Below are 15,156 nucleotides of genomic sequence, written 5' to 3' on the forward strand. Positions count from 1 at the left end.
AGTGGTCACTTTGGATGGGCTATTACCAGCAAGAGAGTGAGTTTGTCTGTGGGGGGGCGGAGGGTGAGAAAACCTGGATTTGTGCTGGAAATGGCCCATCTTGATGATCACTTTAGATAAGCTATTACCAGCAGGAGAGTGGGGTGGGAGGAGGTATTGTTTCATGGTGTCTGTGTATATAATAATGTATTCTGCAATTTCCACAGTATGCATCCGATGAAGTGAGCTGTAGCTCACGAAAGCTCATGCTCAAATAAATTGGTTAGTCTCTAAGGTGCCACAAGTACTCCTTTTCTTTTTGCGAATACAGACTAACACGGCTGTTACTCTGAAGTCTGGGAGAATGCATTACTTTCCTTGATGGTTACTTTTACTGTAAAAATGTGTGCCTTATTTCCAGCTGGAATTTGTCTGGTTTCAGTTTCCAGCCATGATTCTTGTTATCCCTCTCTCTGCTAGAGTAAAGAGCCCTTTACTACCTGGCTCTTTGATAAACTAAACACAGTGAGCTCTTTAAAGACATGTCGGCACTGCAGCTAAAAACTCGCAGCTGGCCAGTGCCAGCTGACCCAGGCTCATGGGGCTTAGGCTAAGGGGCCGTTTAATTGCGGTGTACACATTCAGGCTCAGGCTGCAGCCTGAATTCTAGGCCCCTGCAAGGTGGAAGGATCCCAGAGCTCATCTACATTGCAATTAAACAGCCCCTTAGCCAAAGCCACATGGCATGGGCCAGCCATGGGTGTCTAATTGCAGTGTAGACATACCCTAAGACTATCACTGTAAAGGCATTTACTTCAGCCCTCAGATAATTTTGTGGCTCTTTTCTACACCTCTCCAATTTTTCCAATATCACTTTTAAAATGTGGACACTGGAATGCAGTATACTAGTATTTGTCTCACCAGTACCTTACCCAGAGGCAAAATCATCTCCCTACTCCTACTCATCTGTTTACATTCAAGGATCACATTAGCTCATTTTGCCACAGTTTTGCACTGGGAGCTCACATTGAATTGCTTTCCAGTATGGCCCCTTAATTCTCTTCAGAGTCACTGCTTTCCAGGATACGGTCCTCCATTCTGTAGGTATGGCATTTCTTATTCCTAGATGTATGACTTCTTTTTTGTCTGTATTAAAATACTTTTGTTTGAATGTGCCCAGCTTACCAAGTGATCCAAATCACTCTGTATGACCTATCTGTCCTCATTATTTATCACTCTGCCAATCTTTGTGCCATCTATACATTTTATCAGAAGTAATTTTAGATGTACTTCCAGACCATGATGAAAATGTTGAATTGTGTCAGGCTTAGTACCAAACCCCAGTAGAAACATCATGATTTAATGTTGATTTTCCATTGATGACTAATTTTTGAGATTTGTCTGTTCATCAGTTTTTAATCCATTTAACGTGTGTTTTTTTGATATTGTATATGGCCAATTTTATAATCAGAATGTCATGCTGTACATGGTCAAACAAAAGTCTATTACATCTATCTACTCAGTTACTTTTAACAACCAAACTTGTAATCTCCTCAAAGAATAAAATCAGGTTTGCTTGACAAGACCTATTTTCCATAAAACCATGTTGACAGGCACTCATCATATTCCTATCTTTTAATTATTTATTAATTGAATCCCCTCTCTACTTTTCCATTATTTTGCCCAGGGCTGATGTCACGCTAACCTGCCTGTAGTTAGCTGGGTGACTGGGTCATCCCACTTGCCCCTTTTGAATACTGGCACAATATTAGCACTTTTCCAGTCTTCTAGGATTTCCCCAGTACTCCAAAATATATTAGAAATTAACGTCAGTGGGCTAGAGACCTCCTCAGCCAGCTCTTTTGGGACTTCTGGGCCTACTGATTTAGACACATCTAACCATAGCAGATGTTGTTTAAGATCTAACTTGGTTAATAGTGGACTGGAAAGCACTTTATCACCCTTTTCTGATACAAGCACATCATCCTGCAGAACAGAAATACTGATTGATTACTTTTGCCTTTTCTGCATCGTTATTAACAGTTTTATCATCTCCACCTAGTAACAGGCCGGCTGTCCTACTGCTAGTATTTCTTTTGTTGGAACTATACTTAAAAATACCTTCCTTATTGTCCTTAGCCCTGGTAACCATGGATTTTTCTCTGGTATCTTTCGTTTCCCTTTTCAATTTTCTAGACTTCAAAACATCTAATGTACATTAATTGATATCTATCTATTCTTTTTCCATTTTTTTTTATTTCTAATTGCTGCCTTCACCTCACCACTGAACCAGGATCAGCTTTTAGTTATAGTTGTCCTCTTTCTTGGCTGATGAACTGTGGCTTTTTGGCCATCTCATATATTCCTCTTAAAGAACTCTAATTTTCATTTACCCTTTTCTATTTAAATTTTTCCTCCCAGTCAATTTCACTCATGTTTCCTCAGCTTTGGGAAATTAGCCCTTTTGATGCATTAAATTATATATAAAACTGGTTGGGACGGTCCTTTGTTTGCCCATATTGAATGCAATCAGGTCATGATTACTGGTCTCATCTTGTAGCTTATCCTGTTCTCCAGTGAGATTTGGTGGTCTGTAACGGACCTCCACCAGTACCTCCTCCTGGGCTTTGTCCGCACATTGATCCATATGCATTCAAGATTCTGTGGTTCCGAATTATCAATAATTCTAAAACAAACAAGGGTGTCTTTAATGGAGTGTTCTCCCCCTACCACCATTTTTAACCACTCAATCCTTCTTAAATATAAACCAGTGGTTTTAACATTCCAGTCATGCAACTCATCCCACCAGATTTCAGTAATGCCAATTATATCAAATTTCTTTGCATCAAATGAGAATTTTCCAATACCTTTTGCTTGATACTCAGATTCCATTGATACATAAGCAGTTGAAAAATGTCTTCTCTTAAAATCCTTCGCCACTTCAGTTCAATTTGTTTGTGACACAATGTGTTGGAGTTTGTACCACACTGGCCTTCTTAGCATTCTTCCCTTGCACTGCTAGTTAATGTCATCCTGGATGCTCCAGCTAGTCTCCAAATGAGATTATTAGCCCCCCATTATAGTACAGGCCATCCTGGCTTGCCCCCTGGCTGTCAGGCACGGCACCGCAGGTGAGCCCTGCCTTGATTTCCCCTCACTCAGGATATAAACATGACAAAGCAGGCATTCAGGTACTGAAGAGCACCCTCTTTAGAAGGTCTCATTTATTTTTTAAAAAGGTACAACACTAAACATAAGCAAACCTCCACCCCAGCATCTTAGCTGGGAGACAGGGTCATTCTGAGGCTCTCTTTTCCCACCTCAGTCCACTGCTGACCTCTGTCCAGGCCCTTTACCTGCAGGGCTCTCTTGACTCAAGTGTCTGCCCCCTGGAGTCAAGTCCCGTGCCTCTACCTGGGTAGAGTCCTTCCCCAGAGTCAGGGGTCCACAGAGAACTGTCAGCTACAGCTCTTCCCCGGGACAGCACACAGTTCCTGGCAGGCTGGGCTTCTGGCCACTGTTTGGAGAATCCTTTTGCTGAGCCTTTCCCCAAGCCTTCCTAAATGCCTGCCTTCTGCAGATCTCCATTTAGGAACTTATCATCCCTCCGAGCACCACCTAGGCTCCCTGCTCTGGTGGTCCCACAAGGGAGTTCCCTGTCTCCAAGAATGCCCCCTCTAGACTCCTTGCTTTGGGGAACTCCCCCAAGAACTCCTCTCCTAAGGAGCTTCCTGTCTCTTTGGGAATGCCTTTTCTAACTAGTCTTGGATAACCTTTGCATTAGGGTCCTGGTGCTTGTTTACTACTTAACCATTAAGCAGACAGTTGGGCAGTCAATTACCCCAAGGCAGTCACAGACAGACTGGGCCTTCACTTCTCTTAAAGGTCCAATCACACCGTAACACCCCCTATCTGTGAGAGACAGGCCATCCTGCTCATATAGCTCCCTCTTCCACTGGAAAGTGGTCCACCATTCCACAAAATGAAAACCATCAGCTTCACACTAGTTGTGCAGCCCCTTGTTCACTTCCAATACTTTCTGGCTTTTGCCTTCTGTCGTTGCTTGTGTGACTGGAAGGAGCTCTGAAAAGATCATTTGGCCTTTTCTCTTCTTTAGCTCTCTTCCAAGATTTCTGAAGTCTTCTGTAATTTGAATAGTACCATGTGATGCTGTATCATTGGTTCCAACATGTACCATCACCAGTGAAAACTTGCAGGTACATCTCATATTTTTGCTCCAGGGAGACATCACACTGTCCTATTATCCTTGTGCCCTTTGCTGAATTATCTGTCCACTCTTCTTAATATGGAGTCACTTATGACTAAGGCTCAGATTTTATTAGGGATATTTTTAGTAAAAATCATGGACAGGTCATGGGCAGTGAACAAATATTCATGGAAGCCTGTGACCTGTTTGTGATCTTTACTAAAAATATCCCTGACAAAATGGGGAGGGAGGAGGGTCCAGCACCCATAGCAGCTGTGGGTGTTGGGGTCCCCTTGTCCTCCCCCCAGTAGCTGGGAGCTGTGGAGGGTTCCACACTGCAGCTGAGCAGTGGTGGGGTCCCCTTGCCACTGGCTGGGGCTAAGCAGGGGGGCCCCCAGCCGGGCAGCTGGGGGGGGCGGAAGGGAAGTCCTGCCAATGCTGGGCTGCTGCGGGAGGATCCCCGCGCCACCTGCTGCAACTGGGCAGCTGCAGGGGCCCCCACCACCCACAGGGAGTGGAAGCTCTGGGATCCCCTCACTGCCTGCAGCAGCTGGAGCTGTGGTGTGCCCCCCCACCGCCCTCAGTGACTGGGAGCTGTGGGGTCCCCCTGCTGCCAAGGGGCTAGGAGGTACTGAGGGCCCACCACGAGCAGCAGCTGAGAGCTGCGTGGCCTACTAGCTGACAGCTCTAGCCTGGGGCATAAAATGTCACAGAGGTCAGGTAATGCCTGGGAGGGGCAAGAAGGGTCACATGCCCCTCCCCAGACACCTGCGGGGGCATTCAGCAGGGAACCACAGCGGTGAAAGGAGCAGAATGTGAGGCCGCCGCTCCTAGGAGCCAGCGCCCCATGTAGACAGCTCTTCTAGCGCGGCTGTACTGGTACCATCCCCAGGCCCATCCTCCAGAGGGGCTGTACAGACCCCACCCCAGACAGGAGATGCAGCTGCGTGGAAGGGCTGGGGGCAGTATAGCTGCACCAGAGGAGCTGCTGGCATGCGGCCACCCAGCGGCCCCATATTCTGCTCCTTTTGTCGCTGCGGTTCCCGGCACAGCAGGAGGACAGAGTCCCCTCCAGGTAACGTTGGATGGGGAGAGCGCAGAGCTCCCGGGCTGGGGGCAGGGTGTGGAGGAATCACATGGGGGCTTACATGGGGAGGTCATATGTCCCCCTTTAGCTGGTGCCCTCCTTTGTGTCTCTCCCATGAGTCACCCATTCCTATTACGGCTGAAGAACCTCTCTTGGTAGCAGCCTCCTTCAGACTGCAAAGACACCCACCAGGTACGTCCCCTGCAGCTTTCATTTTTCCAGAGACAGGTCCCTTGGTCCCTGACTCACTGGGTATCTCAAACCAATTCAATACTTCTACCCAAGTTGAATGCTTCCTGTTTCTCTTTCCCCTATTTGTGACAAATCACCCATCTGCTTCTTCATCTTCTACTCTCTCTAGTTCCCTTATCGATGAGCCTTCCCTTTGTGGTGTCTGTGGCATCAATTTCAGAATCTGGCTGTTCAAGAAATCTTTATTTTCTAAGATGCTATGCAGTGCTGAAATGTCCACTTCCAGACCATGTTATTTTCTCCTCCTGCACTTCATACACCAGAAACTTCTTCAGTCTTTCAGCAGAAAGGGAGACATAGTACATCCAAAGCAGGTCATAACTGTTGTTCCCCTGTCGTCCATTCCACTACCTGGTATAGAGCTGGACCTGGGAACCCACTCCCTCCTGCAAACTCCTCTGTTTGATTCTCTTATTTGCCTACTGAGGAATTCAGTTGGCAACTGACATATACTAAATCCTGCTGCTTCACTCCACTCCCTCAGTGACAGAGAAGGATTAATCACTCAGACTACAAAGAAAACATAAACAGGCCTCTCCCATCTGGGCTGTTCAGGGCCCAAAACCCCAGCCACAGGTAATAGTAATGGGGGATTTGATCATTAGAAATATATATAGCTGGGTCTGTGATGACTGGGAGAACAGCATGCTGAATTGCCTGCCCAGGTGTGAAAGTTGGAGCTCTCTCAAGACATCTAGACAGGCTTATGTGCAGTGCTGTGAGGAGCCAATGGTCGCAGTGCATGTAGATACCAGTGACATAGGGAAAGGTAGGAGAGAGGTCCTGGAGGCCAAATTTAGACTGCTAGGAAGACATTGAAGTCCAGGACCTCCATGGGAACGTTCTCTGAAAAGCTTCCAGTTCCACACAGGGCCAGACAGACAGGCAAAACTGGAGGGTCTTAATGTGTGGATGAGGCAAGGTTGTAGGGAGGAGGGGTTTAGGTTTATTAGGAACTAGGGAACCAGGGAGCCTATAAAGGAAAGATGGGCTCCACCTAAACCAAAACAGAACCAGATGCTGGCATGTAAAATTAAAAAGGTTGAGGAGGAGTTTTTAGACTAAAGGCTGGGGGGAAGCCGAGAGGTGCGGAGAACACTCAGTTCAGACAGACGTCCTGTAGGGAAGGAGCTATTAACAAGGATTCTCTATATTCCAGTGGTTCCCAAACTTTCACAACCTGTGAACCCCTTTCACTAAAATGTCAAGTCTTGCAAACCCCCTCCTAAAAATGAATAGTTCCAGGGATTTTCTCCTTTACCTGAGTATATATTATAAAAGCAGTGATCTTGGAAATATAAAATTTGTTTATGACATGCTTATTACACACTATTTATTATTAATTATTATTTATCATTACAGTACATTATGAAAACGGCAACACTCTTTGTAGCTTGTATCACTTTGAATAAGCCTGTTATAAGACAAGGCTACTATGTTTCATCAAGGAATTTCAGATGTGAAACAGCATGAAGGGATTTAAGAAGCCAACTCAAAGAGTTCCTCCTACACAAGCATTCAGGTCTTGAGCAGTCCAGGCAAACAATGTACGTTACAACAAAGCTTAAACTTTGTTTAAATTATTTATTTATTAATAATAATTAAAAAACAATACTAGCTGCCTATTTAATTTTAAAAACAGCAAAAAATATCCATCTCCCTTTCCATTTCTTATAGGGAGTCTTGAAGTTTAAATCTCCTCAGTGTGATAGATATGCTTGCTTTGATCTGCTTAGCTCTTGGAAGTCCTGGGGCTCCAGGCTGCTGGCCCTGTGCTGCCCGGAGTCCCTAGGGATAGCTCTGTCCACCATTAGGGAATTTTTTCCAGAGAACCCCCTGTAACATTTCGCGAACCCCCAGGGGTTCATGAACCCCAGTTTGGGAACCACTGCTATATCCTAATAAGGAGGTAAGGATGGAAGTTGATAAAGTAGAGGTAGGAACTGAAGAAAAACAGTGAAATGAAAAGAAAAAAAAAGAATCCGATTCAATTACATCACATAATGGTAGACACCTGAAAAGAGACAAATTTTATAAGTGCTTAGATACAAATGCTAGAAGTCTAAATACTAAGATGAGTGAACTTCAGTGCCTAGTATTAAATGAGGATATTGATATGATAGGCATTACAGAAACTTGGCGGAATGATGATAATCAATGGAACATGGTAATAACAAGGGTAGAAAATATATAGGAATGACAGAGTAGATCATGTTAGTGGAGTAGTGGCACTACATATGAGCAAAAGCATAGAGTCAAGTACAGTAAAAATCTTACATTAATCAAACTGTACCACAGAATCTCTATGGATAGAGATGCCATCCTTGAATAATAAGAATATAGAAGTAGGGCTATACGACCGACCACCTGACCAGGATGGTGACTGTGGAATGCTCAGGGAGATTAGAAAACCTATAAAAATAGAAAACTGAATAATAATGGGGGATTTCAACTATTCCTGTATTGACTGGGTACATGTCACCTCTGGAAGGGATGCAGAGATGAAATTTCTAGACACCATAAATGACTAGTTCTTGGAGCAGCCAGTTCTGGAACAAGGGGTGACACAATTCTTGATTTAGTCCTAAGTGGAGCACAGGAGCTGGTCCAAGATGTAAAAATAGCTGCACCACTCGGTGGGGGATGCACCAAAGAAGCCGACCACAGTGGAATTTAACTTCAGAAAGTGGAATGAAACAAAAATGAAGAAGCTAGTTAAAGGGAAATTAAAAGGTACAAACACAAAAGTGAAATGCCTACAAGCTACATGGAAACTTTAAAAAAACACCATAATAGAGACCCAAATTAAAAAAAAATACAGTAAAGTGATCAAAAAAGTGCCACTATGGTTAAACAACAAAGTAAAAGAAGCGGTTAGAAGCAAAAGAGCATCCTTTACAAATTGGAAGTCAAATCCTACTGAGAAAAATAGAAAGGAGCATAAACTCTGGCAAGTTAAGTGTAAAAGTATAATCAGGCAGGCCAAAAAAGAATTTGAAGACCAATTAGCCAAACATTCAAAAACTAACAGCAAAAAATGTTTACGTACATCAGAAGCAGCAAGCCTGCAGACAATCAGTGGGGCCACTGGATGATCGAGGTACTAACGGAGCACTCAAGGAAGACAAAATCACTGAAGAGAAGCTAGATGAGTTTTTTGCATCAGTCTTCACTGCAGAGGATGGAGTGAGGTTCCCACACCTGAGACATTCTATTTAGGTGACAAATCTGAGGAACTGTCCCAGATTGAGGTGTCAATAGAGGTGGTTTGGGAACAAATTGATAAATTAAACAGTAATAAGTCACCAGGACATGATGGTATTCACCCAAGAGTTCTGAAGGAACTCAATTATGAAACTGCAGAACTATTAATTGTGGTATGTAATGTATCATTTAAATCAGCTTCTTTACCAGATGATTGGAGGATAGCTAATGTGACACCAATTTTTAAAAAAGGCAATTAGAGGCCAGTAAACCTAACTTCAGTACGAAACAGACTGATTGAAACTACAGTAAGAACAGAGTTATCAGACACATAGATGAACATTTTCAAAGTAACAGCCGTGTTAGTCTGTATTCGCAAAAAGAAAAGGAGTACTTGTGGCACCTTAGAGACTAACAAATTTATTTGAGCATAAGCTTTCGTGAGCTACAGCTCACTTCATCGGATGCATTCAGTAGTGTTTGACATATTCATAAATGATCTGGAAAAAGCAGTAAAGAGTGAGATGATACAAAATTACTCAAGATAGTTAAATCCAAAACAGACTGCAAAGAGTTACAAAAGGATCTCACAACACTGGGTGATTGGGCAACAAAATGGCAGATGAAATTCAATGATGATAAATGCAAAATAATGCACATTGGAAAACATAATCCTAACTATACATACAAAACGAGGGGGCCTAAATTAGCTGTTACCACTCAAGAAAGACATACTGGAGTTATTGTAGATAGTTCTCTGAAAATATCCGCCCAATCTGCAGCAGTAGTCAAAAAAGCTAACAATGTTTGAAACTATTAGGAAAGGGATAGATAAGACAGTAAATATCATAATCCCATTATATAAATCCCTGGTACACTCACACCTTGAATACTGTGTGTAGTTCTGGTTGCCCCATTTCCAGGATAGGCAGTCAAGGTATTCCCTGAGAATGGCTCACTGAGAAGAGTTCATAAACATGCAAAGATCTGTATACAGTCAAATTATAACTCAACAGTTGTGCACAAATGAAAATTACATTTTGAGGATTTGTTCCCAAGGTGGTTCTAATAGCAAAATTTTAAAAAATCAACATAACTTAAGTAACTACTTCACACTAGATTAACATTATTCTTGCTTACAACCCTAATGTTACTCTCATATAGGATGTGTGTGTAAAAACTATTTTGGGGATAGGATGTACATGCCACTGTGTGTGTGAATTATGAAGCTTCACAGTTTGTAGGTAGCACTTTTGTTTGAATGTCTGATTCTATAGGACTATTCCTAGGTGCATCTAAGTCAGTGGTTTTCAAACTTTTTTTTTCTGGCGACCCAGCTGAAGAAAATTGTTGATGCCCGCAACCCAACGGAGCTGGGGATGAGGGGTTTGAGGTGTGGGAGAGGCTCAGGGCTGCGGCAGAGGGTTGGGGTGCAGGGGTGAGGGCTGCGGGGTGGGACTGGGAATGAATGGGTTCAGGATGTGGGAGGGGGCAGGGGGTCGGGGTGCGGGAGGGGGTCAGGACTCCGGGCTGGGGGTGCAGACTCTGGGGTGAGGCTGGGGATGAGGGGTTTGGGGTGCAGGAGGGGGCTCCGGTTTTGGGTGGGGCTCAGGCAGGAGATTGGGGCACGGGCTTACCTTGGGTGGGTCCTGGTCAGGGGCGCAGGAGGGGTGCTAACGCAGTCTTCCAGCCTGTCCTGGCACCGTGAACGGCGCTGAGCTCCAGAAGCGGCCAGCAGCTGGTCCACCTCCAAGGGGGAGGCATGCAAGCAGCTCTCGCCCGCAGGCACCCCCCCCCAGCTTCGATTGGCCAGTTCCCAGCCAATAGGAGCACAGAGCCGGTGCTCGGGGCAGGGGCAGTGCTTGGAGCCCTGTGGCCCCCGCGCCTAGGACCCGGACCTGCTGCTGGCTGCCTCTGGAGCACAGTGCGGTGTCAGAACAGGTAGGGACTAGCCTGCCTTAGCCGGGCAGCACCGCCGATGGGACTTTCAACGGCCTGGTCGGCTGTGCTGACCAGAGCCGCCATGACTCAGTGCCTTACATTTTGTGATGCAGTACTGGGTCATGACCTGCAGTTTGAAAACCACTGATCTAGATTTCCCAGAGCCTTGAAGCATACGTCTACACCGTGATAGGACACACATGGCACAAATGTCTACACCGCAATTTTATAGCCCTGCAGCTTAGCCTGACCTGAGTCAGCTGACCTGAACTCTGAGACTCTGTGCCACAGGGTTTTTATTGCAGTGTATACATACCCAAAAAAGTGCATTTAGGAAATGGGACCAGTGGATAAAGTGTGTGGATGCTAAGTGTGGGTGATATATAAATAACATTGCCTTTTTTTCCCTTGCTAGTGCAAGCTGTTCCTCAGTACCTCCTTAGGCAGCTTATTCTCTACTGCCGACCGTATTTTGTAGGTCAAATTTTTAAAATTCTCACGTCCCAAACCTGTAAATAATGTGACCTGATCTGCAAGGCTACTACTCTTTCCCCCTTCAAGTCCCTTTTCAAGGCCCACTTCTGCCACAATTCCTGTATGAAATCATCCATCACTGATGGCTAGACAGAGAGGAACTTGGGGAAAGTTGATACTGATTTACATATTTGCGTAAAAAAGCACATTGTATACCTGTTAAAAAGCATATACAAATTATATCCAATTGTCTCCCCACTTCCCTTTGTATGTTGCCTGTCTTCTTAAATTGTAAGATCTTTGGAACAGGAACCTTTGCTTTTCCCTAGACCTAGCACAGTGGAGTCCTGATTCTGACTAAGTGTTATTGTAATTGAAAATATGAAACAACAACTTCCACTGATGTACACCCATGGGGTCACTTCCAATAGTCTATTACACCACAGTGTTTGTTTTTCCGAGAAAGTTCATTTTTCAGGGCGTGCCTGTGCACCAATAAGTCTGGAGCAGTGGTCCTTTCTTTTGTAGAATAATGAAGTTTACTCAATCTTATTTCTTAAATTTCTAATCACTTGATAAGAAACTTAACGTTTAATCATCATTGAGGCAATGACTTCTTTCTTTAAATACTTAATTCATATGAGGCAAGACTCTCTCTTTTGGTACGTTATTCTCCTTGATGCAGCTTTTATCAGTTTTTAATTAAATCTGGAAAAATCAGGTTAGGGGTATTTTTATTTCCTCCAGCAGTTTCAGTGGCTTGTTCTGACCAGAGACCTCCTTTCAGAAATTATTATTATAGGTTTTATATTGCAAATGCACTCAGGGGCCACACTGATCTAGGCACTGCACAAAAACCAGACAAAAATACTGTTTCTTCCCTGAAAATGTTTTCTATCTCCCAGTTATCCTAATAACAGGAGAAACATTTAAAGAAAAACAATTCCAGGAGGTCCAATACATCTTCAAAACCAACTTCCAGTTGAAACAACTTTGGTCTTTTTCCACTTTGTGTTTTAATTTGCTATTTGCACAGGCTATTACAATATTCATTTGTATTTGCTATTAAGGGTATGTCTACACTTAAAATGCTACAGTGACACAGGTGCACTGCTGCTGCGCTTCAGTGTAGGCACTACCTGTGCTGACGGGGGTGATTTTCCTGTCAGCATAGGTAATCCACTTCCCCAAGAGGTGGTAGCTAGGTCGACAAAAGAATTCTTCCATTGACTTAGCACTGTCTACACCAGGGATTAAGTTGGTATAGTGACATCTCTTAGGAGTGTTGATTTTTTACACCCCTGAGAGACGTAGCTAAAGAGATGTATGTTCCTAGTGTAAACCAGGCCTAAGATTTCACCTAAATCTCCCGAAACATGGTGGGTTTAGGGTGTAAAAGTATTACCCAAGTCCAACTCCTCGCTAGGGACTTGATCCTGCAGTCCTTATTCATGTAAGAGTGATTTCAAAAGCTGTAGGATCAGATGCTTAATGAGGACCAGCCATCCACTGTCTTCCCAGTGACATCATTCAGAAACTCTATTAGACTTATTGCCACTTATCCATCAACAAAGAGGTAATGTCTCCAACTTATCAATCACTATTTGTAGGTAGTCCACAGATTACTAACAAATCTGGCCTTAATGGTGCCAATAAAATCTTGATCTATGGATACTATAAGAGCAAACCATAAGGAGTCCTTTCAATCATTATTACAATATCTCATCAGTGAACATACAGAAACTTTAATAAGAAAATCCACACACTAGTAAGTCAGTCTTACTAAAAATCTTCAGTAGTTTCTAATGAAGAGTCAATACTAGACAAACAGCACAAACATTTTCCTAAGTAAAAAACTCAGATGTTTCCATTTTAAAAAAGCCAAATAGACAACGGTCTAGTTTGCAATATAGACCAATGGTCAGCAAATTTTCACTGAAAAGGCAAAGATGTTTTAAGAGGCCAGGGAGTCAAAAAGCAAATGAAAAGAGAAAATATAGTTTTCATCCTTTCATTAAGTGAAAATTGTTTTAACCAAAAAAGCCCTTAAATTCCAGTCTCCTGCTCATAGCACTAATTTATGGCAGAATGTAATGTTAAGCTATAGGAGAAGCCCAGGTTCTTTGAGGTGTGCTGAACCAAACTTGCAGGCAGAGAGAGATACACAAGTGGCAGTAGGAAAATGAGAAAGATGGTCCCAGAGGGACCTTTTTCAGCCAAACTGAGATAAGAAATATCATAGGAAGAGAGGGACAGCTGAGTAGGAACAAGGGGGAAAAAGGTCAAGCTGATAGAGATTTTATTTAGAGTAGTATTTCTCCCCCCTACTAAGAACCCAGAAGCACCCAGCTGGCTGCTCATCCCCAGTCCAGCTGGAAGCTGTATATTGATGCCAGAACTCTGGCACCTCCCCAAACCCTTCCCTTGTTGTTATGTTGATGCCAAATGTTTGGTCAGTCCTTTTTGGGGCATAGAGAAGCTCACAGAAACACTCCTGAATCCATCCACTAGCCTTATTTACTCAGTTCATTTCTTTGAGGCACTGATATCTGTCTGTGGCAACCAGGAAAGAGCATAAAAGATCAGACATCACAGTAAAATGCATAACTTGCACTTATTTCAGTATATGAAATTTCATATATACACTCACTGGTGAAGGTTCACAGTTGGTTATATTAATAAAACTTGGATAGAAAATAATGAACTACACCTAACCAGTATGTGACTAAGACCTAACTTCTTTTCTTCAAAAATGGCATTTTTCCTCACAGTGGATTAATTACACAGCATATATGAAGTTTTGAGGTGGTGTTGTGTTCTCCCTTTTCACTGGGCTGTGGTTGAGTATGGTTAATTTGCTAAGGAAACGGACAAGGTTGTATCTCTGGGTGCTGACATGTACGTACATGGCTGTACGCTGTATTTCCAGTTTGTGAACATCATGATTGTTCTTTAGCAGCCGTAACTAGTTTTCACAAAGCATTTTTAGTTTGAAAAGGCTTACACCTGAAAAAGCCCACCAGTGCCTATTGATGGTTATACCCAAAAAATGATTACACCGTTTAAACTTTACTGCAGGAATTAATAAAAACAATTAAAAAGGAAGTGTCTCAAGTGATTTTAGTAGCTGAAGTACTGATGAGTTGATTTTACTGATCTCCATAATCTTAAAGAAAAAACCCAAAGAGACATGCTAAGTATTTATCTGAGTTGGGATTATTTAACAAGTCATAGATACACATAGACACTTTAAACTAAGTAAGAGTGGGTACTAACAGAATATAGCTGGAATTTCCTTACCTGAGGAGTTCATATTTGGAATAAACAGCTAAAAGTAATAATAAGAGCAACTACTGTTAGACAAAAACAACAAGGAGTCCGGTGGCACCTTAAAGACTAACAGATTTATTAGTCTTTATTTATTTATTTATTATTAATCTTTAAGGCGCCACTGGACTCCTTATTGTTTTTGTGGATACAGATTAACGCGACTACCCCCTGATACTGTTAGACAAGAATTTGAAGGGGGAAAATAGTATGGGGTATAATTGCCAGCGTTGGGCCTGAACCTCAGCAGCTGTAGCTTCAGTGTAGTTGGCGTTACATCAATTTACACCAGCTAAGAATGTGGCCCCCTAAGTGCAAGAAAAGTCCTGAACCGGTTTTCTAGCTAGTTTCCTATACCCTTATAATGAGATTAGAAAATGCTACTACAGTAAGTAAACATGTTCAAAGAATAAATTCATGATTTAAAAAAAAAAACAAAAAAACCCTACCGTTTGTGTATCTTCATGTTCTGGATAGTCTTGTAATTCTGCTTCTAATTTTTGAATTTTAGATTCTTTCTCCTGGAGCGTCTTAATCAAAACCTGCCAATTCACTGCTAATGAGGAATCTGCATCTTCCTGTATGCAATAATTTTTCTGTTACAAGAGAAGATCCCCCAGTGAGATATGCTAGTTATATAAATCACACAGCACCTTTTCTTAAAGTTACAGAATTCCAGGATACT

The 15,156-nt window shown here is 42.9% G+C and overlaps 1 protein-coding gene across 3 annotated transcripts in view; it reads right to left on the reverse strand.

Annotated features, from left to right (window-relative positions):
- Positions 1-15,156, reverse strand: part of C2H10orf67 (chromosome 2 C10orf67 homolog) — a 159,577-nt gene that overhangs the window by 90,824 nt on the left and 53,597 nt on the right. For all 3 annotated transcript variants that reach the window (XM_074946078.1, XM_074946079.1, XM_074946077.1), the window contains exon 6: positions 14,921-15,067. In XM_074946078.1, coding sequence (XP_074802179.1) covers positions 14,921-15,067 — 147 coding nt within the window. The remainder of the gene's footprint in view (positions 1-14,920; positions 15,068-15,156) is intronic.

The sequence above is a fragment of the Natator depressus genome, chromosome 2 (assembly GCF_965152275.1).
Source record: "Natator depressus isolate rNatDep1 chromosome 2, rNatDep2.hap1, whole genome shotgun sequence".
NCBI lineage: Eukaryota > Metazoa > Chordata > Testudines > Cheloniidae > Natator > Natator depressus.